Raw genomic sequence first — 23,711 nt, 5'->3', positions numbered from 1 at the left:
ATCTAATAGAGGTTTTTGAAATTTGGAAGTGATTTGATGGGGTGAATAAGGAAAACCTATCATCCATGGTTGGAAATCAATAGTGAAGAGTCATCATTTCACCGAAACTCAAGGAGAAATTAGGAGAAAATTCTTTATGTACAGAGTTGCTAGAGTATGGAATCTTTGACATGGAGTATTTAAGACAGAGTAAAAAAAAATTAAAGAACAGATAAACTTGTGAAGCAGAGAAAGATATCAGTCTGTGTGGAAAAGGCAGGGTGATAGGATTGGTTGAATGGCTTCATCATTTGTGGTAAACGTCTGTAGCTTGTGACATTACCTAAAGTTGCTGTTTTTATCAATTTATTAGTACCTATAAAGAGTAGCTTGCGTCCTGATTCATTAAAATATATGGACTCCTTACCCTTTTGGTCATATATTAACCTTCGGTTCCCATGCAGATAAAGAACCAACTATAGTGTGAAGACAAGTAAATAAAACTATTTTCCTAATCCTCAGGAACTGCACAAGGAGTGGCGCTGAAAGATATTTATGTACAAGCAACTGGAATACCAGTTACAGCAGCTAAACCAAATGCAGAATTTCTTAAATCAGATCCTGAGTGGGAGAAAAAGGCTGATCCAGTGTCTAGAAAGATAGAAATCTATAGGTAAGTTTGTCCATATGTATTTTCTTGACTAAATTATGATATATCTTCAAAAAATGGAGCCTTTAATTTATGTCAAATTTGGGTACTCTGGAAATTTTTTGGAGAAATCAACTTTAGTAAATTAACTGTTGCCTGACAAGCTTCAAAAATTTTGCTTTCATGAGATAGGAATTGACATAAGAACATAAGAACTAGGAGCAGGAGTAGGCAATTCAACCCTTCGAGCCTGCCCCGCCATTCATTACAATTATGGCTGATCTCATTTCAACTCCAATTACCCGCCCTCTCCCCATAACCTTTCAATCCTTTACTAATTAAAAATCTGTCTATCTCCTCCTTAAATTTATTCAACGTCCTGGCATCCACTGCACTCTGAGGTAGTGAATTCCACAGATTCACGACCCTTTGAGAAAAGTAATTCCTCCATATCTCTGATTTAAATCTACCACCCCTTATCCTAAAACTATGGCCTCTCATTCTAGAATGCCCCAGAAGGGGAAACATCCGCTCCACGTCTACTTTGTCTAACCTCTTTAGCATCTTATATACCTCAATTAGATCTCCTCTCATCCTTCTAAACTCTAGCGAGTATAGGCCTAAACTGCTCAATCTCTCCTCATAAGACAAGCCCTGTGTCTCTGGAATAAATCTAGTGAACCTCCTCTGAACTGCCTCCAGTGCAACTACATCCTTCCTCAAGTAAGGGGACCAAAACTGTGCACAGTACTCCAGGTGCGGTCTCACCAATGCCTTGTACAGTTGTAACAACACTTCCCTATGTTCATATTCTATTCCTTTAGCAATAAATGCCAAAATTCCATTTGCCTTCCTTATTACCTGCTGTACCTGCATACTAGCTTTCAGCGATTCATGCATGAGGACACCCAGATCCCTCTGCAGTGAAGCATTCTGAAGTTTCTCTCCATTTAAATAATAAGTCGCCTTTTTATTCTTCCGACCAAAATGGATAACCTCACACTTATCCACGTTAAACTCCATCTGCCAAATTTTGGCCCATTCACCTAACCTGTCCATATCCATTTGTAAATTTCTTATTTCTTCATTGCAACTTACTTTCCCATCTATTTTGCTGTCATCTGCAAATTTAGCTATAGTACCTTCTACCCCTGAATCCAAGCCATTAATATAGATTGTAAATAGTTGGGGCTCAAGGACCGAACCCTGTGGCACCCCACTAGTTACAGCTTGCCATCCAGAAAAAGACCCATTTATCCCGACTCTCTGCTTTCTGTTGGTTAGCCGATCCTCTCTCCAAGCTGATATATTACCCTTAACTCCATGTGTCTTATCTTGTGTATTAATCTTTTGTGCGGCACCTTATCAAAGACCTTCTGGAAGTCCAGATATACTACATCTACAGGATCCCCATTATCCACTTTGCTTGTCACATCTTCAAAGATCTGGTTTTAATGGTTTTAATTAGTAATATCAGGTAATGATTTACGTTGAGTAAAAAAGTCTGAATTGTTAATCTTTTGTAGTTTTTTTCCCCTCAATTTTTCTTCCAAGCAGTTCCAAGACAGCCACATACCTTCAGAAGGTGCATGCGCCAGGAAAGAATGCTGGAAACCTGTTAATCAGCACAAAAGACATAGTTCAGCTTTTGGATGGACAAAGCCTGCAGACCTATTGGCACCATAATATATCTCAAATTCAAGGGTATTTAATCTATGATTTAATCTATGACTAATGCTTCTTTATTATCTTTATTTTTATTTAATCAATGACTAAGACTTCTAGTAAATCTAGAGTCACTAGGACTGTTATAAGTATAGGGTTTTGGCATCTTATAATCATTGGTAACCCATTGGTAAAATGGGAACCCCATGCATTTTGTGCATAGAGTGAATTTGTATTGCCCATATGTAATTATAAGATGGTGTACTGCAGGCATATAACAATTGTATCGTCTTATGTGAACCAGATAGGAAAATAGGATTGCTAGACAAAAAAAAAAGGACCATGGACAATCCAGTTCACCTTCTACCATGCTGCTAGTCATATGATACAACCATAATAGAGTTGTTTGTATTTATGGAGATGTGTGTCTTTTGCACATTCCCCCACTTCTCTCTCTAGTCTCTTCGAAAGTGGATCAAGTAAATACTTGATTGAGGCCAGGTACGAATTGCTAAGCCGCTTTAGTTCACAGCGAGTGAACATGCAGAGCACCAATTATCATCAGACATACTCTATTCAATGAATGCAACTTATATTTGCATATTAAAACAAATGTACCGCCTCCTGTCCCCTCCCGCTTATCCATGAGTTGTCATGTTTGACTTAAAATTACTCCTAACATTTTCCTCCTCAGCCTGGCGAAAGTTTGTCCTCACAGCTTTCTATTTACAAAGACTACCTGTCTTACTAATCTCATGTTCGCAACTTGAAGGATGGTCTATGCCAGACACCCACCTTTCGATAGCCCTGAATAGGAGCCTTATACAATGACTGGAAGTTACTCATGGATTGCTGAGACAGACTAACAAATTGTTTGCTAATTACTGTCTTTGAGGAAACATCTAATCTTAACTCATCTGCATCTTAGCTACCCTTTGAATCAGTGCTTTTTTTTTAGAAAAAGTGTTTATATTTTGTGTTAAAACATAACCCTTAAACATAACTTTTGCCTAAATGCTTTCTGTGCAAAAATGGTGGATAAAATCCCAAAATTCAGTTGCCATTATTTTTTTTAATATATTTTTTGTTAAGCTAAATTTTATTGCAAATAATGCAGATGGATTAGGTTTGCTAGGAAGAATTTTAGTGTGCAGCATTTATTACAACTGGTAAACATAAATAATATTTTGTATAATTTTTATTTTCAGTGCACCAGTGTCTGGATACTTTAACATGGATGATGTTTTTGATTTTCTAATAGAAGATTTCATTGAAAAGAACAAAAAGAAGGTTTGATATCAGAAATACTTCCATATAATGTCACATAACCCATTTATTTGAATTTTTAGGCTATGTATTTTAATGATGTTATTTAATTTAGAATTCAGTAGGGTATGAAAAGTGTGTTTTAACTTGTCTTGGGTGCTCCAAGAGGTAAATTGATACATGTAGTTTTCCATACAACAAGTTACCTGAGGGGCAGACCCTAGGTTTGTCCCTTTTGAAAAGAAGACATATATAAATAAAGATCAGTAACTGACCCAGAAATCCATCTTGTGCACCCTCCACATGATTAACTCAAATAGCAGTGACCTGGGAACAGATGAGTTACCTTATATCTTGTTTGAGAAACAAAAATGGATAATAAGATGAATGTTAGATGTGAAAAATGGTAATTTTCTTCTAAAAAGTAAAGGAACCGGTACCAACTCTACTAGAAAACAGCTACTAAGCATTTGAAGTAAATTGTATAAGTAGTTAGCTCCATGTTAATGTTAAAAAAATTACTTTAAGTTGGGTTTGTTTTATAATTTTGCTGAGAAACATAAATATCTGTGACTGATTTGTTCTCAAGGTTACGATTGTGGATGGTAAAAATGGCAAGATACTGTGGGAGGAAGATTTAATTTGCAGAAAAAACTGTCCAAGCCCATCTTCCATCAACACTGTATCCCAGTCAATTTTTCTTTTCTGGGGTGAACTTCCAACCCAAGCCAATGGTTCTGTAAGTCTGTTATTGATACTAGTAAAACAATGTTTATGTGAAATTTGGATTTGATACTAAACAAGAAGAACTTGGATACAAGATACTTAGCAAGAACAACACATCAGTGCCTTGTTAAATTAGTGCCAATGTTGTTGTTATGAGATATTTTCAGCTAATGTGAAGTGTACAAACTACATAGCATTTAACTGCCTAGAATGTTTTTATTCAAACTGTCAAGTAGGATTCTGCTAGTGAAAGGTTGAAACTAATGTTTTATATTAGGAGAACATATGTCTATAATCTGGGACTTGCTGATTGATGCAGCACTTCATGTATGCATGCATTACTGCACTAAATGCAGTCTTTTACCTCAATGTTCAGCAAAAAGTGTTCCAGAACTCATTCATAGCTGTCTTGGAAAACTGGAGACTTAAATAACAAGTCAGCTTGACTTTTTTCCTTATAAAATAACTATTAAAATCAGAAATTATTCTTATACTACATGTGTTTATTACTGGTATTTTTTTTTCTTGCAAGCACTACTTGTAGAGTTAGCAAAACTACCACATATGCTATCATGGTGAATAATATGCTGGGTGAAGGAGTAAAAGAGAAACCAAGGGCTAAGCACCTGATTGCTTCATAAGCTCAGTCTTCACTTTGAAAGCAATTGTCTAGGCTATCCCGCCCTTGTTTAATGAAGACTTGTAGTTCTGGGAGGGGGGGATTTAAAGGAGGCCATACTGGTACACCGGTCTGTTGCCAGGAGACCATCTCCAGGCAACGGCCAGGCATCAACCTCAGTCCACATCCTAACCCACCTCCACTGGACTTGAAAAATTTAACCCATCATTCTGTGCTGATGTTTTTCTTCAAATGAGCCACCTATTTCAATCTTTTTGCCATTAATCTATTACTGTTCCTCTTTTAAAATAATTTATTAATGCTGTATGTTTTAATCATTTTTATTACTTAGGTGTCTGAAGATTTAACTAAGAAGAGACATTATCTCTATATGGTTCATCCATCACATCCAATCATCATTCTGGAGCTAAAAAACAGTACTGAGAATGTGCTTGCCTATACCAGTAAGTTATTTTATCATATCATGGATAAAATGAATTTCTATGATAAAAGCAAAAATCTGTGGATGCTGGAAATCCAAAACAAAAACAAAAGTAAAAATACCTGGAAAAACTCAGCAGGTCTGACAGCATCTGCGGAGAGGAATATAATAAACGTTTCGAGTCCGTATGACTCTTCAACAGAACTAAGGAAAAATAGAAGAGAGGTGAAATATAAGCTGGTTTAAGGGGGTGCTGGATAGAGGGCCAGTGATAGGTGGAGATTGCCAAAAGATGTCATAGACAAAAGGACAAAGAGGTCAACACCATATGTCCTTTTATCTATGACATCTTATGGCAATCTCCACCTATCACTGGCCCTCTATCCAGTTCCACCTGTCCCACCCCCACCCCTTAAACCAGCTTATATTTCACCTCTCTTCTATTTTTCCTTAGTTCTGTTGAAGAGTCATACGGACTCGAAACATTAACTGTATTCCTCTCCGCAGATGCTGTCAGACCTGCTGAGTTTTTCCAGGTATTTTTATTTTTGTTTTTGTGTTGTAAATGAATTTCTATCATTGGTTACTGATAAACTTAACTAATACCATACTTTGTTTTGTGTGACAATTTGTAGAGACTAAGAATGAATTGGACATGATCCTGACAATCTTTGCTTAATTTAAATATTAATGTATGTCCTCAAACATACATTGATTTGAGTATTGATGAAAAAAGAGACATGTCAAAGCTTTTCGTCTTACACTCATCAGGACACTTTGCAAGAATACCAATATAAGGGGAAAACAACAATTTATACTATATGAGAAGAGAATGCTGATTGGTTGGCAGATGGACTCTGCTTGATAGAGGCATTGCCATGGAGAATGCACCTATTGATGGCAACTAACAGTTAACTGCCAAGCTACATATATTAATACACAGGGCCCCGTTCTTTGCAGACAGAAAGAACATGTACACACATTGTGCCTGTTTCAGCTAAACAAAATAAGTGGCAGCCATTCGCTGGCTCATTCCTGAGGGCAGTGCCTTGACCAATCAGGATTAAGCTGCTTGATTTAAATTTCAAACAATGTTTGACAGTTAACTGTCAGTCACCATAAATTGGTGTATTCTCCATGGCAACGCCCCTACCAATCAGAGTCCACTTGCCAACCAATCAGTACTCTCTTCTCATACAGTATAAATCGTTGTTTTCCTCTTATATTGGTATTCTTGAGAAGTGTCCTGATGAGTGCAAGATGAAAAGTTTCAGCATGTCTTTTTTTTCAGGAATACTCGGGTTCTGTCCTACCAAACGACTGTCAAATCAATATATAAATAGTTCCCACAAGAGCTGCTTTGATAAAGGCATAACTAGGTATAACAGACCAAAAGGTTCTCTACAGTTATAAAAAACATTTGGCACATTCATCCAAAATAGCAGCAGGGACACTGCCATTACCTGCAGCACTTTGAAGTAGAGAGCAGAAAATTAAGCACACAAGCTTACCGTTATACAGTTAAACTTGGGGCAGAATTTTTAGCTCGACGTATGGACATGCTCAAGCATAAAATAGCGCGCGATGACATTGGGGGAGTGTCCCGATGTCATGTATGCTCACGCGATATTTCGCTCAGCGGGGCACGAGCGGGTGCCGGAGCCGTACCTGCCATTAATTAAGAGGCCACTTAAGACGACTAAAAAGCCAATTGACGCCGATTTTTTTGTTGCCTGTGCGATTTTGTGCTCATTGCATTGGCAAAACAGGCAGGCAGCCAGCTGACAATTTCAAAAACCCCATCCATGGACAGGATAAAAGGGGTGAGCAGCATTGCCAGTGTGAGTGGTGAGGAGTTTGGTACATAGTTTGCTGCTGGTGACCTAATGGTACTTGGCAGCTTCATCTCTGTTCGGGGCTTCATTGTTAGCATTTCCAGGCTTCATTTCCGGTCTCCTTGGTGCTTCAAAGGCCCCTGGAGGATTCAGACCTTGTGGACCCTTCCGGGTATCAGGCAGCCTTCTCTTGCCCTGGAAATGGGGACTGTGGTCTCTGCTGGTGACACCTTCTCTGAGGAGGAGAGAGGGCAGAGGTGAGAGGAGGCCCGGTGTCCCAATGCAGCTTCCAGGGGAGCGAACTGTGGGAGCAGAGGCGCAGGCACAAGGGGTGCAGGGCCAGCAGGAAGTCCAAAGTGGATCGGGCTGCAGAAGACACCACTATCCTGCTGCCAGGGTTTACAGGCGGTGATGCAGCTACCTCAATATGTCCGAGGTGCAATGCCGAAGGAGGCTCCGCCTCTCAAGAGAGACAGTGACCTCCATTTGTCAGATGATTGGGCCTGAGATCAGCTCCGACTGTGTGGGTGGACACCCCAGTGGCTCTGAGGGTCACAGTGGCCCTCAACCTCCGTACGGATGAAGCAAGCCAGAGGCTTTGCAGCGATTGCTGTATCCGCCCCCTGCCCCCCCCCCCCCCCCCCCCCCACCCCGGCGTTCAGGGTGCAATTGACTGCCCACATGTGGCCAGCAAGGCACCAGCGGGACGGGCCTTCGTCAACAGGAAGGGCTTCCACTCCATGAACGTGCAAATAGTGTGTGATCACAGGATGCAGATTCTACAAGTCTGTGCAAGGTACCCAGACAGCTCCCATGACGTTTACATCCTGAGACACTCCCAGGTGCCGTGGCTCTTCAGTGCTCCAGCCCGACTGGATGGATGGCAGCTGAGTGACAAGGGCTATCTGTTGAAAAGGCAGCTCATGACGCCTCTCCACCACTCGAGAACATGAGGCAGAGCAGTGTTACAATACGAGTCATGTCTCCACCAGGGCAGTGATAGAGAGGACCATAGGTCTTCTCAAGATGTGCTTCCCATGCCTGGAACGTTCAGGGGGTGCACTACAATATCCCCCAGAGCGGGTGTCACTGATAGTGGTTGTATGCTGCGCTCTTCACAATCTGGCACTGGCAAGGGGGAACCCACTGGAGGAAGAGGATCTTGACGCAGCTGCACAGACCACAGAGGATGAATCCGGTAATGAGTCAGAAGAGGAGCACAGTGAGGAGAATGCTGAGTGTGTGGAGGCAGATCTCAGATCTTCAGGGAGGCAGAGACACCAGGAATGCCTTGATCCAATACTTCTTCAGCTAGGCTACCAAAGTTCAGCTTCAGCCTCACGCCAGGGCTGCCGCCTCCATCCTGGATGTCTGAAAGGACCCTTTCATTTGCACCCAAAGTCCACTCGATGCCTGTGCAATAAAGTATCCAGCATTACATACTGGCGCACCCTGCATCAGAAAGAAAAAATGTGAAACATACTCAGGCCATCAGAACTAAAGCAAATTTAATGTTATTGTCACATTGAAATCATTAAGACATTGCAATTACTGGTGTTGTTGTCCAACCCAGCAGACATATAAACCAAACATAATTGAACAGAAAATCACCTGTGAACTATCCCTCTCGTGCTCAGGGTGTGTTAAATTTACGTTTGCAAGTGCTACGTCTTGGTGCCCGCCCTCATTGAGTCCCGCATTGGAGACAGCCTGTTGCCTTGTTGGTCTTGATGACCTTGGTGGTCATCCTCTGGCCATTGGAGCCTGTGCTGGCCCCACCTGGGAGGGTGCGGCCAGTGCACATCTGGCATCTCCCCAGTCATCGCAACCTCATCAGATGCGATGGTCACTGGCAGAGGGGCGGAGGAGCTGTTGCCGTTGTCCAGAGTGGCCTGAGAGGAACCCGCAAAGACGACAGGCAGCTCATGCACCAACGTGAGGTCGCTTTGGACCTCTCTACTAACCATTGATGTACGGGCACCTCACTGGGATACTGGGTGCCTCATCCATCTCCCACATGGCACTGTCCATCTGAGCTCAGTGCCTGTGTGAGGGCTTGCAGGTCCGAGCGCATCCCCAGGAACCCCTCATTCTGTCTCTGGAGCTGCCTCTCCGTAAGAGTCGCCACTCTCTCAATGGAGGAGGCAGTTCACTTGATCATGAGAGTCAACGCAGTGCTCACCCTCCATATGGACTTCTCCAAAACGGAGACCATGACATGCATACCCTCATGGACCCTCCAGATCCTCCCACACATCGCTCTGGACATCCAGCATTTTTCGCCGAATGGACGACTCCAGAGGCTCATCATCAGCCTTCCACTGAGCATCCATAGAACCATAGAAAAGTTACAGCACAGAAGGAGGCCATTCGGCCCATCTTGTCCATGCCAGCCTGAGGACACCCAGGTGCCCTTTCCAGTCCCACCTTCCTGCACCCAGTCCATAGCCCTGCAGCTTACAGCAATTAAGGCGCAGATCCAGGTACTTTTTAAAAGAGTTTAGAGTTTCTGCCTCTACCACCAACTTGGGCAGCGAATTCCAGACGCCCACTACCCTCTGTGTAAAAAAAGTTCTTCCTCATGTCCCTCCTACACCTTCTGCCACTTATCTTGAATCTATGTCCCCTGGTTCTAGAATTCTCCACCAAGGGAAACAATTTTATCCTGTCCACTCTATCTATTCCCCTCATAATTTTGTACACCTCAATCAAGTCACCTCTCAGCCTTCTTTATTCTAAGGAAAATAACCCCAACCTATCCAATCTCTCCTCATAGCTACACTTTTCTAACCCTGGCAACATTCTTGTAAACCTCCTCTGCACTCTCTCCAGAGCTATTACATCCTTCCTGTAATGTGGTGACCAGAACTGCACACAATACTCCAGTTGTGGCCTCACCAGTGTTTTATACAATTCCAACATTATATCCTTACTTTTATATGCTATACCTCTGCCATTGAAGGAGAGCATTCCATATGTCTTCTTTACAACCTTGTCTACTTGAACTGCTGCCTTCAGGGACCTGTGTATTTGTACGCCAAAATCTCTCACTTCATCTACCCCTCTTAGTATGTTCCCATTTATTGTATAATCCCTGTAACTGTTTGACCTCCCTAAGTGTATGACCTCACACTTCTCTATGTTAAAATCCATCTGCCACTTTACCGCTCACTCCACCAACCCATCTATATCGTTTTGGAGATATCATTCTGGTCTCCAGCGGTCTTCCGACTGCTGGTGTCCTGGGTACTCTCTGCCTCCACCTGCACCTCAAGTGAGTGTGAAGTCCCCTCACCAATGTGCACTGAGATACTAGCTGCTGGTATAATGCCCACCGAGGTGCTGGTATCTGCGCTGGTGCCTGCTTCAGAGAGCGGGTGTGACGCAGGTGCAAGTGAAGTCCAGTGGTCCTCCGTTGTCAGGGGTGGCCCTTCGGGGTCCAGATAGCGAGTGCGTGCTGGCGAATCTATAAGGGAGAACAAAGACATGTCATTAGTTAAAGACACCACACTGTCACTGTGCATGCTAGGCACCCTGGTGAGACAATGGAGATCTGCATCATGGTACCATCGTCTTTCGATGATCATTGGGGACCCCAGGTTCGAGGCTCTCATCAATGAAGAGACTACACTAGAATGGTTGCACTATCCAAAAGTCTCACCTCTGTGCCCTTACCTTCATCCAGCACCCTGGTCTCTCCACGCCCGGTTGCACGGGAAGCGTGCCAGCTCTCGAACTCTAGGGCGTCTTGCTCAAACATGCTGAGCAGCAGCAGGTTGGGCGGGCCTCTGCCCGTATGTGACCTCTCCGGTTATGGCTCATCTTCCCCTGAAAGGACAGAGGAGCATTGATCAGTCCACTCTCTACCTGCAGCGCCATTGCAGCCTTGTCACCCCATCTGAAAAGCACCTCGCAGGGCACATCCGAGTCATGGCCCTCGAGCAGCAAGGCACTCAGCCCAAGCAGCCATGGCTCACCCCCTTGGCCAGCTCCAGTGTCATTAACAGTTGGTACTCAGACTCTAGCACCCCTGAGGTCCACAGGGGGATGGCCAGACCTTAACATTTCTGCACACTAACCCATGCCAACATGGCACTCACCTTTTCTGAGCACAGCAGGTCATTGAAGTACTTCTCGCACTGCATCCATGTGCTCCGCACTACATGGCTGCTCACCATTGCTGCCACCTCCTCCCTTGCCCTCTTGGTGAGGCGCATTGGCCTCCTCCTCCCATCTCTGGGGACAAGGGTGTCCCACTTGTCAGCCGCCACCTCCAGGAGGATGGGAGGCACTCGTCTGAAAGGCGAGGGACTGAGTGCCCACCTGCCCTCCCGCCTGCCATGCCCAGCCACACTCGACTCTATAACTTCAATATTGAGACAGCAGAACAGATATCCTTCCGTGGCAGCCTTCCAGGGGCTGCCTGGGCCATTTATAAACTGGCTGCCGAGTAGCCATTGGACCCAGCGGCCGACAGGACCCCGCCCCTGCTTGGCCCTTCCCGACCAGTGCGGAGCACCCTGAACTTGCAAATATCATTCTGGGGGGGCCTTAATTTGCCCGCCAGCATGAAATTGTGGTTGGGGCCGATCGCGGGCAGCGAACCATTTCCCGGCTCGCCCACTGCGCCTGCCCGACCACCTCAAAATCCTGCTATGTAAAAAGTCTGCATTTCCAGTGAAGCCCATGTTATTAGCAAATCTAAGGGTGTTCAATATCATCTAGACAAAACTTCAAGCAGATTTATGTATATAGAACAAAGAATAGTTAGGAGTAATTAGTAGCAATGATACAAATCAGAAAATGCAAACCAGTTCATGTAAATATTCCCTCTCTCATCACAGAACCCTTTGTAATTTTGCGATCATCCTTGCTCAAGTGTGAGGAGTTATAACTCTACCTGATCATAGCCCAGTCCCTCAGGACCAGCATAAAATCTGGTTATCAGCCCATGAATATTGTTCAGTTCTTCCTTAATCAGTGACTGTGGCACTTGTGCCCAGTAGGGCTGTAATCTATCTGTCATCGAATGTAGATAGTCAGTTGCCCTTGAAAGGGAATTCTGTGTCCCATTTTAAACATGCAGAACTGTCATTTTGGATATTTAGAAGTTCAAATATAAAGAATTAAATCTAGAAGACCACCTTTTACTCTAATAGGCACAAGAGAAACAAGGTTTTCAATTTCTTTTGGAGATAGCTCCAAAAACAATGATTATATCAGATGTCTAATAACAGCGTTCCAGGTCAGGAAGTGAAACAGCCCTTTGCGCACAGTACGCTCTTGTGGAGACGTGGCTCGTATTGTAACGCTGCTCTGCCTCATGTTCTTGAGTGGCGGAGAGGTGTCATGAGCCACCTTTTCAACAGGTAGCCCTCGTCACCCACCTTTTCAACAGATAGCTCTCAACCACCCAACTCTGCCAAAGAACCTTCATAATTTTGCTTTTTTCCCCCGACTTCACCCCTCCCACCACCGCCCCTCACAGGTGCAAGGAGTCCCCTCTGCAGAGCCCAGTTCCGTAAGATCGTTAAAACAGGCATTATATGGGGAGCGGATTACCTTCCTGTACAAGTGCCAGGTTAATTCTGGTCAGCAGTAATGTAGAGGGTAAATTTTAACCATAGCTGCCCAATGGGAAACAGTTTGTAAAATGGACGTCTACCCAGTTCTTGTCAGGCGGGTGAGGTTAAAATGACACTCATACCTTCTGTCAACTGATTAAGAATTCTGCCCATAATAGTCATAAAAAATATATGTTTTAAAAATAGGTTGATGAACTGAGATCCAATGAAAGTCAACAGTCTAAAATGGGGAGAAAAAAGTTGGGGAAATGTATGAATTTAAAGTATTTGTAATTATCACATACCTGCTATTTTTACCACTGTTACTTAAATGTCATTTTGATGGTATGGAATTATTATTACTACTCCTAAGAGAAAAATACAACAGTATCATACATTTTATTGCAGCTGCTTTATTTGAACAAAGTAGACATGCTTGCAATGTACTGATGATGGGGCAACCTATAGGAAGTAATCCAGGACCACTGACAATCACCAAACAAAAACTGAAGGAAGCCATCTCTTTGAGCACGGTTAGACGACTAAACGAGGGGCACGATGACTTCAGTGATGACGAAATCAAGGAATACTTCTATAGAATGCGATACCGCAGCTAATGGTAAAAAAATCAATGAACAAACGTGCTTCTCTTTTTATTACTAGATATATTTATCTATATAAATTATTTTTTGTTTTATTTCTTGCTGACCAAAAACAGTTGCTTGCAAAATATTGTATTTTAGGAGTACTTTGAAGACTGTTAATAATTTAACCTCCTGGCTTCAGAATTTCATCTAAGAGCTTCCAAAAGGGAAATCCAAAATTGGTATTAAATCTTAAAACAAAATTGGAATTTAAAAAGGCTAAGCTCCCTCCCTTAACACAAACAATTAGAGTAACTATTACAGCGGTACTCATTGATATCTTTCATTATCTTATTGCATTGAGCAAACCGTGGTCTTTGTTATAATTTTATTAATTAAATCCAAAGTTTTTGAATTGCAAGCATTTTGCTTCATATTTGATTTGAAAAGCATCTTTTTGATCACATGACTTGAATTCAGAAGGCACAACTTTAACCTCTCTGACTCGTTTGTGGGTTTTTTCCTTATTTGAAACACAAGTAAAATGTTACCCTATTAATTAGTATAAATTATGTGTGCCCCAAAAAAACACCAAGGAAATGCAAAGCAAAGCAGTTCTGGAACTTTTCAATATTTGAATTAATCTTTAAGCTACCTCTCTAAATAATCTCATTCTCTTCAAGAGTCTGAATATTATCTGAAATTTACATTACTTGATCTCAGTCACTTGGGAAATAAATTACCATATCTGACAGTGCAATTTTAGGCTGACTACCATGTTCTTATATACTTGCAAATTAAAACGTAGGCACCAGTTATGATATTGGACACCTGATATTTTAATTAGTACATTGCCAAGTCTCTGGGCATTGTTTGTATACAATGGGATCAGTGAATGGTATTCCTTCAATCTTTATTGAAACAGGGAGTTTAAATCTCAAATGTATTTGCAACAAGAACAGCACATTGGAGAAGAAAGCCTATGCACCCCCTTGAGAATTAATATGTTACTTATTAATTAGTCAAATTACATGCAGCCATTCAAAATCATTCCCCTCCACTGTGGTTGACAGGGCCCTCAACCTTGTCCGACTCACTTCTCACACTTCTGCTCGTATCCTTTCCCCTCCCTCCCAGATCCACGATAGAGTTCCCCTTAACCACACCTTCCACCCACCAACCTCCACATTCAAAGGATCATCCTCCAGCATGATACCACCATCAGATACAAGGGACTGTTCCCCTCTGTGACACCTGATTCACTCAAATAAACATTTTGTGGGGAGGGGGTGGTGGGAAAGCATATATATTTTTATTCCCTACATTTGAATTATGTCAGGAAGAACTGATTACGATGTATACATGTTGATATTCTTTAAAGGGTAGCTAAAATGTAGGTGGACCAGATGGAGATATTTTATTCACTGCTTTCGTATTTTACCCCTGCTACACCCGCAAAGAAAAACTCATTGGCTGGGATATTTGCCAGGGGGAGGGGAAACTCAGAAATATGAGGAATCGGAGGTCCTGTTAAATTTAATGGCAGGACCTCATTATCATTTGCCTATTCTGTTTCCTGCATGACAGGTGGACAGAGCTCATCTGGGAACCACTGGGGACAGTCCCTGACAATAGGAAAAGATTGGGAGTTTGAAAGGGAGGTGTGAGTTGGACCGACAATTGGGAGGCAAGGATTGTGGGTCTAAGCGTGGGCAGTGAGGAGTCCTCAAGTTGGTGGGGCAGAAGGTTCTGGATCGCAGATCGAAGGTGAAGGCAGCATATCACAGCAGTGAGGAGAAGCCATGATTGGAAGGTTTGCTTGAGCTTTCCTACTTCTCTTGACTCACAAGCAATGCTCTAAAAAGCATTGCCTGTGAGCCAGCTACTCCATTCCCCATTTAGCTGCAGGTTTCCTGAGTCCTAGGGAACTTGGTCAGCAACCATTAAATTTAACCCAACTGCTGGGAACCTGATTTAAGTATGAGTCCCAACTCTTCAAGACAGCTCTTAAGCCACTGCCATAAAAATAATGGCAGGCATGTAAATAGTAGGTTGGGGTCGCCTTTTGCAATTTCTAATTTTTAATTCTCTCCCTCTCACAATGTGGTAGATACTATGTAAAGGCATTGTTTTAACATTTCTATATTTTTCCCTTTAGTTGATGAAACTGAAGCATAACAAACGTTTTGTGCCAATTAGAGAGAGAATCTTTGAATGTTTATTACCGCATTACAATGTGGTTATACAATGCAGAAATATTAATTTAAAAGGAATGAAACAACAATGTATTTTTTTCCTTGTGTACTGCATTGGAAAGAGTACACACTGCATGAGTGTTTTAAAATAAGGAACATGCTTTAGGGAGATGTACCTGAAACACTAGCCTCGTGCTATGGTGAAGACTAAGAAATTAGCTCCATTAGCCAGAATGGAATTAGAAGCAATTTAGGTAAACATGGTGTTATATAAAATGTCGTAATATATTTTGTACTTGTATCATATGTATTTATGGTCAGTTTATTTAAGTAAAACTGTACAATCCACCATGATTTTTTAAAAATTAAATCTAGTCATCCCAAATTTGAAATATGGTTAAAATGTGTGTAGATAGATATGCTTTGTATTTCTACCATGTTCTATATTTTGGACTTTTTTCAATATTTAGTTTTTCTTTTCATCTCATCTCAGTACAAATAAATACTAATTATTTTAAGAGTTAGTCTTTTCAAGCACTCACTGGAGACTGATTGATTGATTTAACATTTTTCAGGAGAATGAGATCACTGTTGACCAATGGATAAATGAACACTGTACCTTATTCTGAACTTAATCATGCATGTAGTGCACTGATTAAAATTAAGCTCCCCACAACACAAAATGGATTATTCCAGGATTACTATTAAATTCCTACTGCTTGTTACTACCTCCCAGGTTTTCATTATTAATAGACAAATCTAGCTGATGCATTATCAAGTTTGAGAAGCATTAGGAAGAGGATGAGGTAAATTAGATAATAGTGGTTCGGTAAAAATAAGTTTCAATTTAAAATTGGTAGCTTAATTCATATGCAGAAGGGAAGATTGGAATAACTAAGGATCTGACATTTCTGAGGTTGTTTAAATACCTGTTGCTAATGGCAGCTCCAGCTTTGTAAATGAGGTGTTGCTGCTGATGAAACTGTGCTAAATGACCTTCAGAGATTTGATCACTAGTATTGAACACAAAATTCACGTCTTATTACATTGGAGAAAAATATAACCTATGGAATGTAGCAGCATTGTATAATGGGCAAGCTGGATTAAACAAGAAATTACTGGAGTAATTAATTATTTTATTACAGCAAATAGAACTGACTGCTGAAATTTTTGAAAGAGTGGGCAGTAAATTTTTATCCATGACTAAGTGGTGCAGTGCCAAAGGAGTCCTACACTGTTTGAGGTGTCATCTTTTAGATGAGATGTTAAACCAAGGCCCTATCCTCTCAGGCAAAGGTACAGTGTTCCATAGCATTATTCAAAGAAGAGCTGGGGAGTTCTCCCCAGTTCATATTTATTGTTCAACCAGCATAACTTAAAAGAGAAAATGCTGGAAATACTCAGCAGACCAGGTAGCATCTGTAGAAGAGAAACTGAGTTATCAGTTCAGGTGGATAACCCTTCTTCAGATTCTGATTTTGATGGAAGATTATTGACCTGAAACGTTAACCCTGTTTTTCTCTGCAAGGAGGCTGCCAGAGCTGCGGAGCATTTCCACCATTTTCTGTTTTTATTTCAGATTTCCAACATCTGAGGTTTTACTTTTGTATAACTTAAAATACCCAGGATATCTGGTAATGATCTCATTGCTGTTTGAGGGAGATTGCTGTGTGAAAATTTGGCTTCCGTGCTTCCTACATTACAACAGTGATAACACTTCAAAAGTACTTCATTGGCTGTAAAGTGCTTTATGATGTCCTGAGGTCATGAAAGGTGCCATACAAATGCAAGTCTTTCTCAGAGGGAACTTGAAATAGCTATGGGGAAGAAAGGCAGATTTGCTTTTGAGGTCACTGAAAAATGAATTGTTTCTGGCAGCTTGAACTTTGTGCTAGTGATTTCATGTCAATAAATTTGATGTTTTAACTAAGTTTAAAAAGTGAGTTGGCTTCAAACAGAAACCGAGGACAAGTGTCTTTACATTTCTGAAATGCTTGATATAGCTGGGTAGTAAGATTCTTACACCTGTTATATGTTAAATACTGTTCTATCTAAAGTTATTTTTTAATCTGTACAAGACTGATAGAAATTACTAAATTTGGGAATTTAAAACCCTTAATTTTAATATTTACCTCAAAAACGCTCATTGAATAAAGCATGAACAAGTCATGTAAATTATTAACAATTGAATCAAAGCCTGATTGTGGACCAGAAGAAGAGTACTAATACATAAAAGTATAAAAATAGGAAAATTAATTTGATTTTAAAAAAATTACCAAAAAAATTACATAATTGAAGTGCCAAAATGATTTCATATTGTATTCTTCCTCATAGGGGATTTTATATATACACAAAGAGTATCAGTTACCTTGACAGTATAACTGCATTAGGTTCATGGTTGGTCATTTTCTTCAATGTATATATTTAAATATACGGATTTTAAGGAGAAATATGTTATTCTATTGTCCATACTTTAATCTATTAAATTGATTGTGAAATGAGGTGCTTACTCTTTAGGTGCCTTGCTTTTATAAGACCCATACAGTCCTTTTTCTGTACTTTGCACTGTTTTTCCAAAATTTTACAATGAAACTTTTGTTCAAAGAATGAATGTGGTGGGAAGTGCTGTAAGTGTCTGTAATGTGGCTTACAATAAATACTTCTGTTTCATCCTGCAAAATAATCTGTTGATGTAATCACAGAGGCTAAAAATCCTTTTATTTGTCATGACTTTGTGAATTTGTGTGTTTGAATTCTAACTGAATTCAAGTAAATGGATTTAAATACTTGTATCACACTTAAACCAATCAACAAGTGTAGCTACACATGTATAGAACATAAGCAAGCTCAGATTACTGAAAACATACCTTTATATTTACATTTTTTTTTCAAAATTTAACTGTAATGAGTAAAGAAAACAGGAAGCTGTGGAAATAAAAAGTAGCTGTGATAAACATGTAATACTTACATAATAGTTTCCAATACCAGCTGAAATATTTAACTGAGAAGGTGAATGGAGGGGGTGACCCTACCTTGAGCTGTGGGAAGTTTGAAGATGCTGAGGCAATTGAGTTGTGACTATTAAGGCAGAATGCACGGAATCATTTAGAAGGGAATAGGAGAAGCATTTGAAATGAAAATCAGAACGGTATAGTAGAATGGTTGTTGAATCTGATTACAATAGATTACTCCAGCTGAAGAGCCAGCATAGGCACATTGGTGTAAATGGCTGCCTCTTGTGCTCTAAATTCTAAGATTTTATGAGGATGTTAATAAGAACTGGAGCATGAGGAGCCAGTGATTATTGATCAGGATAAATTAGCAGGACCTCGTACAAAATAGAAGTGGGCAAGCAGAGGTTTGAATGAGTTGGGAGCTTGTGAACAGTGGAACTCAGGAGCTCAGTGGGAAGGACGTTAGGGTAGAACCTGGAAGTGATGAAACCATAGATAAAGGTTTCAGTTGTAGTGGAAATGAATAGGTGATATGGACCAAATGACTATTCTTTTACAAATCTGGGCAGTGAGTGTTGTCAAGCCTGTCCTTCTGGAAGGCAACAGCATAGCTGATCCTACCAGATAGAGTGACTGAAAATCCACTTTGGCTATGTTTTGTTTCCTCCTGAGCATGGATGTGCTTAATTAACTAACTGAACACAGGCCAGGAATCAAACTTGGACTATTCCTTATTATTACTTACGTCAGTGGTAGGGAAATTATTGGAGAAGATTCTTCATGACAGGATTTACTACCATTTGGAAGCAAATCGGCGTATTAGTGAGAGGGAGCATGGTTTTGTGAAGGGGAGGTCATGTCTCACTAACTTGATCGAGTTTTTCGAGGAAGTGACAAAGATGATCGACAATGGAAGGGCAGTGGATGTTATCTACATGGATTTCAGTAAGGCCTTTGACAAGGTCCCTCATGGCAGACTGGTACAGAAGGTAAAGTCACACGGGATCAGAGGTGAGCTGGCAAGATGGATACAGAATTTGCTTGGTCATAGATGACAGAGGGTAGCAGTGGAAGGGTGCTTTTCTGAATGGAGAGCTGTGACTAGTGGTGTTCCACAGGGATCAGTGCTGGGACCTTTGCTGTTTGTAGTATATGTAAATGATTTGGAGGAAAATGTACCTGGGCTAATTAGTAAGTTTGCAGACGACACCAAGGTTGGAGAAGTTGCAGATAGTGAAGAGGATTGTCAAAGGATACAATGGGATATAGATCGGTTGGAGACTTGGGCGGAGAAATGGCAGATGGAGTTTAATCTGGACAAATGCGAGGTAATGCATTTTGGAAGGTCTAATACAGGTACGAATTATACAATAAATGGCAGAACCCTTAAGTGCATTGACAGGCAGAGGGATCTGGGTGTACAGGTCCACAGGTCACTGAAAGTGGCAACGCAGGTAGATAAGGTAGTCAGGAAGGCATATGGCATGCTTGCCTTCATCGGCAAGGGTATTGACTATAAAAGCTGGGAATTCATGCTGCAGTTGTATAGAACCTTGGTTAGGCCACACTTGGAATATTGCGCGCAATTCTGGTCGCCACATTACCAGAAGGATATGGAGGCATTGGAGATGGTGCAGAGGAGGTTTACCAGGATGCTGCTTGGTCTGGAGGTTATTAGCTATGAGGAGAGGTTGGAGAAACTCGGATTGTTCTCACTAGAGCGACGGCGATTGAGGTGCGACTTGATAGAAGTTTGCAAAATTATGAGTGGCATGGACAGAGTAGATAGAAGCTTTTTCCCAGGGTGGAAGAGTCAATTACTAGGGGACATAGATTTAAAGTGAGAGGAGAAAACTTTAGAGGAGATGTGCGGGGCAAGTTTTTTACGCAGAGGGTAGCGAGTGTCTGGAATTTGCTGCCAGAGGAGGTGGTGGAAGCAGGTACAATAGTGGTGTTTAAGAGGCAACTTGACAAATACATGAATAGGATGGGAATAGAGGGATACAGACCCCGGAAGTGCAAAATGTTTTAGTTTGACAGGCAATATGATCGGCGCAGGCTTGGAGGGCTGAAGGGCCTGTTCCTGTGCTGTACTTTTCTTTGTTCTTTTTGTTCTATTACTGGCCAGAGTGCCTCAGAATTACAATCCATGGTATGTTTGCTCACTAAACAGCCTCTTCTCTCCACCATGCAGAAAGACAAGCTATTAGGACAACATGCAGCATTATTCTGATGGCCTGATGCCCCTTCGCTATGTAGATTTCTGACACTTTGAAATTCAACTTCAGCCGGGGTGCAAAGCGGGCAGTGGCAGATTGACTTCAAAGGGATGAGGATTGAACAAATTATATAATGGGTGGTTCGCCAGCATTAGTTTTTTGGCCCCACCACAGTAACATTAAATATCTTAATGAGAATGGCCACTGCATCAAATACCAACCGCAGAAAGAGTTAGACAGGAATGTTTTGAAGGAGAAATATTTCCCACATCACTAAGTTCATATATAGAAGATAAAAACAATTGCTCTGAAGTAGTTAATGTGGAGAGGACTGTTCTATTGATTTTTATAAAAATGGTTACAGATCCAATCTTTACTTCAACCAGTCCATGGTTCTATCAAATCCCTCCTTAGAATTTTACTTTAGTCAGCTAGCTAGCATTCAAAATCAATCTTCACAGGTCATTTCAATTTGCTCAATATGGAATGCAATGCTATCCCGAAATGGATATTCCCTACCAGATAGATTTAGGCACCAGGTTAGCAACAGCCACCTGTGTGCTGCCAGAAGTAATTCTGCATTTTAAGTAGCTAAGATGATGTAGCCGACAATAATAGAGCATTGGTAACCTTGCTCCTTTATATCCAACCTGAAGCATTCTACCTGTTCGGACATTAGTTGTATATGAACACCCATATGAATTAGGAGTAGTAGGAGGGCATTTGGTGCCTTCAGCCTGCTCTGCTATTCAGTAAGACCGTGGCTGATCTGATCATGGCCCAACTCCACCTTCATTATGTAATAATTGCATAGAATATACAAACCCTCTCTAACCCCATTCATGAGTATAATCATTCGTTGGTTATTAGACAACTGACAAGCATGGCCTTCTGCTCTCTGTAGAGAGTGAGGTGGTACAAACATCTTCTCGGGAGTCATTCAGTGAGCAGTGCAATACATCATAAAATGTGTGAGTGCATTATCACTTTGCTCCTGAACACAGCATAAGCAGAAACCACACCTCATTGAAAAGTGCTATTATCGGCTGAAGATGTAAAACTCTAGACACCAATTATGACCCATTCCCGTGAGAGCCCTTTCCCATATCCGGCCTCCGATAACAAGGTCCAGCAACTCTCACCTCAAGTCTGAGTTTCCTTAGCAGTTATCAGAAATGGATATCTGCCTTTATTATGCTAGAAGGATAATGACACTGAACCAATTGCAAAGCCTGACAACATGGTTCTGGACGTGGCTCAGAAGGTGAGCAGCAGGAGCCATATTCCTGGATTCAGTACAGGAAGTGTTCCACTGCAAAGTTTCAGGGAGCCTGGGAAACCCAGGGATGCAATGTTACATTTAAAAGCCTGTTGAAATGTTGCTTCAATTGACCAATAGCACATGTTAATCAGCAACCCACCTTTCCCAGGGGTGAGCCAACCTGCGCCCTACCAACTGGATGCCAAGCCTGTCAATCAGGCTAGCCTCTGGGTGGGGAAATGGCTGGTGACATCACATGCACACGATGGAGTTAAAACTCCACAATGTTTGGGGAACCCCAACTCATGGAAACCCCCTTTCTTACAGACACATCTTGCTCCTGCTGGGTCAGAATAGTTAAAACCCAGGCCTTTGGCTCTGATAGCTGATAGTCTTGATTTGTCAGTGAACAATGTGGCCAAAGTCTTCCTGTCCCTGCAGCCAAAATCTTCAGATTTTCACCCAATGTACAAGCTTCAGTCCTCATTCAAATTCGAAGGGTGATGCATGTATATTGCTGATAGTTAACCATTTAAACAAATATCAAAACATAGGACATAATGTTAATTGAGAAACGGAAAGGCAAACAATTCTAATGAAAGCACCAACAAAGACAAGAACATCAAAACTATGAAAATCAAGTCATTAATCATTGCTATACATAACTTGTATGTCTTTTCCATTCTTTCTTTAATGGTTTGCCGATAGCAATAAAGATAATGATAATCAGAGTATAGCAGGAAGGAACAGTGAATGCAAACTTAGAGTGTGCCAGCAGATAGGGCCAGAGTTTACAAAACAGACAAAAAAGCTGAATGAAAGGCTCTATGTCTGAATGCCTGCAGCATTTTCCATCATGTGCATGTGATGTCACCAGCCATTTCCTCACCCAGAGGCTAGCCTGATTGACAGGCTTGGCATCGAGTTGGCAGGGAGCAGATTCGTGAGAGCCATAGGACATTCATGAGGGGAGCTGATGGCATGGTGTATTATCACTGGACCAGTAATCCAGAGACCCAGGGTAATCCTCTGGGGATATGGGTTCGAATGGCAGATGGCAGAATTTGAATTCAATAAAAATCTGGAATTAGCCTAATGATGACCATGGAGCTAGTGTCGATTGTTGTAAAAACCCAACTGGTTCAAGAATGTGTTTTAGGGGAGGAAATCTGTCGTCCTCACCTGGTCTGGTCTATGCATGACTCCAGACCCACAGCAATGTGGTTGACTCTTAAATACCCTCTGAAATAGCCTAGCAAGCCACTCAGTTGTAACAAACTACAAAGTCACAAAAAAGGATTGAAACCAGATGGACCACCCAGCATCAGCCTATGCACTAGGCAATCTCAGTCCTGTTGACCCTGCAAAGTCCTCCTTATTAACATCTAGGGGCTAGTGCCAAAATTGGGAGAGCTGTCCCACAGACTAGACAAGCAACAGCCTGACATAGTCGTCCTCAAGGAATCATATCTTGCAGATAATGTCCCAGATACCACCATCACCATCCTTGCGTACATCCTGTCCCACCCTCAGGACAGACCCAGCAGAGGTGGCGACACAGTGGTATACAGTTGGAAGGGAGTTGCTCTTGGAGTCCTCAAGATTGACTCCGGACCCCATGACGCCTCATGGCATCAGGTCAAACATGGACAAGGAAGCCTCCTGCTGGTTACCTGGTTGGGGGGCAAGGCTGCAGAATGTACTCTGGGTGGGGGACTTCAATGTCCATCACCAAGAGCGACTCAGTAGCACA

General features: G+C 41.7%; 1 protein-coding gene across 2 annotated transcripts in view; it reads left to right on the top strand.

The window, feature by feature from the left end:
- Nucleotides 1-18,207, top strand: part of fam234a (family with sequence similarity 234 member A) — a 44,198-nt gene extending 25,991 nt beyond the window's left edge. For both annotated transcript variants that reach the window (XM_078558318.1, XM_078558319.1), the window contains 6 exons: nucleotides 502-652; nucleotides 2,186-2,332; nucleotides 3,502-3,583; nucleotides 4,149-4,298; nucleotides 5,257-5,368; nucleotides 13,154-18,207. In XM_078558318.1, coding sequence (XP_078414444.1) covers nucleotides 502-652; nucleotides 2,186-2,332; nucleotides 3,502-3,583; nucleotides 4,149-4,298; nucleotides 5,257-5,368; nucleotides 13,154-13,362 — 851 coding nt within the window. In that variant the 3' untranslated portion in view covers nucleotides 13,363-18,207. The remainder of the gene's footprint in view (nucleotides 1-501; nucleotides 653-2,185; nucleotides 2,333-3,501; nucleotides 3,584-4,148; nucleotides 4,299-5,256; nucleotides 5,369-13,153) is intronic.
- The last annotated feature ends 5,504 nt before the right edge of the window (nucleotides 18,208-23,711 follow it).

The sequence above is a fragment of the Cetorhinus maximus genome, chromosome 15, assembly GCF_964194155.1.
Source record: "Cetorhinus maximus chromosome 15, sCetMax3.hap1.1, whole genome shotgun sequence".
NCBI classification, from domain to species: Eukaryota; Metazoa; Chordata; class Chondrichthyes; order Lamniformes; family Cetorhinidae; genus Cetorhinus; species Cetorhinus maximus.
Note: the sequence above shows the minus strand (reverse complement) of the source record. Positions and strands in the feature narration are given on the sequence as shown.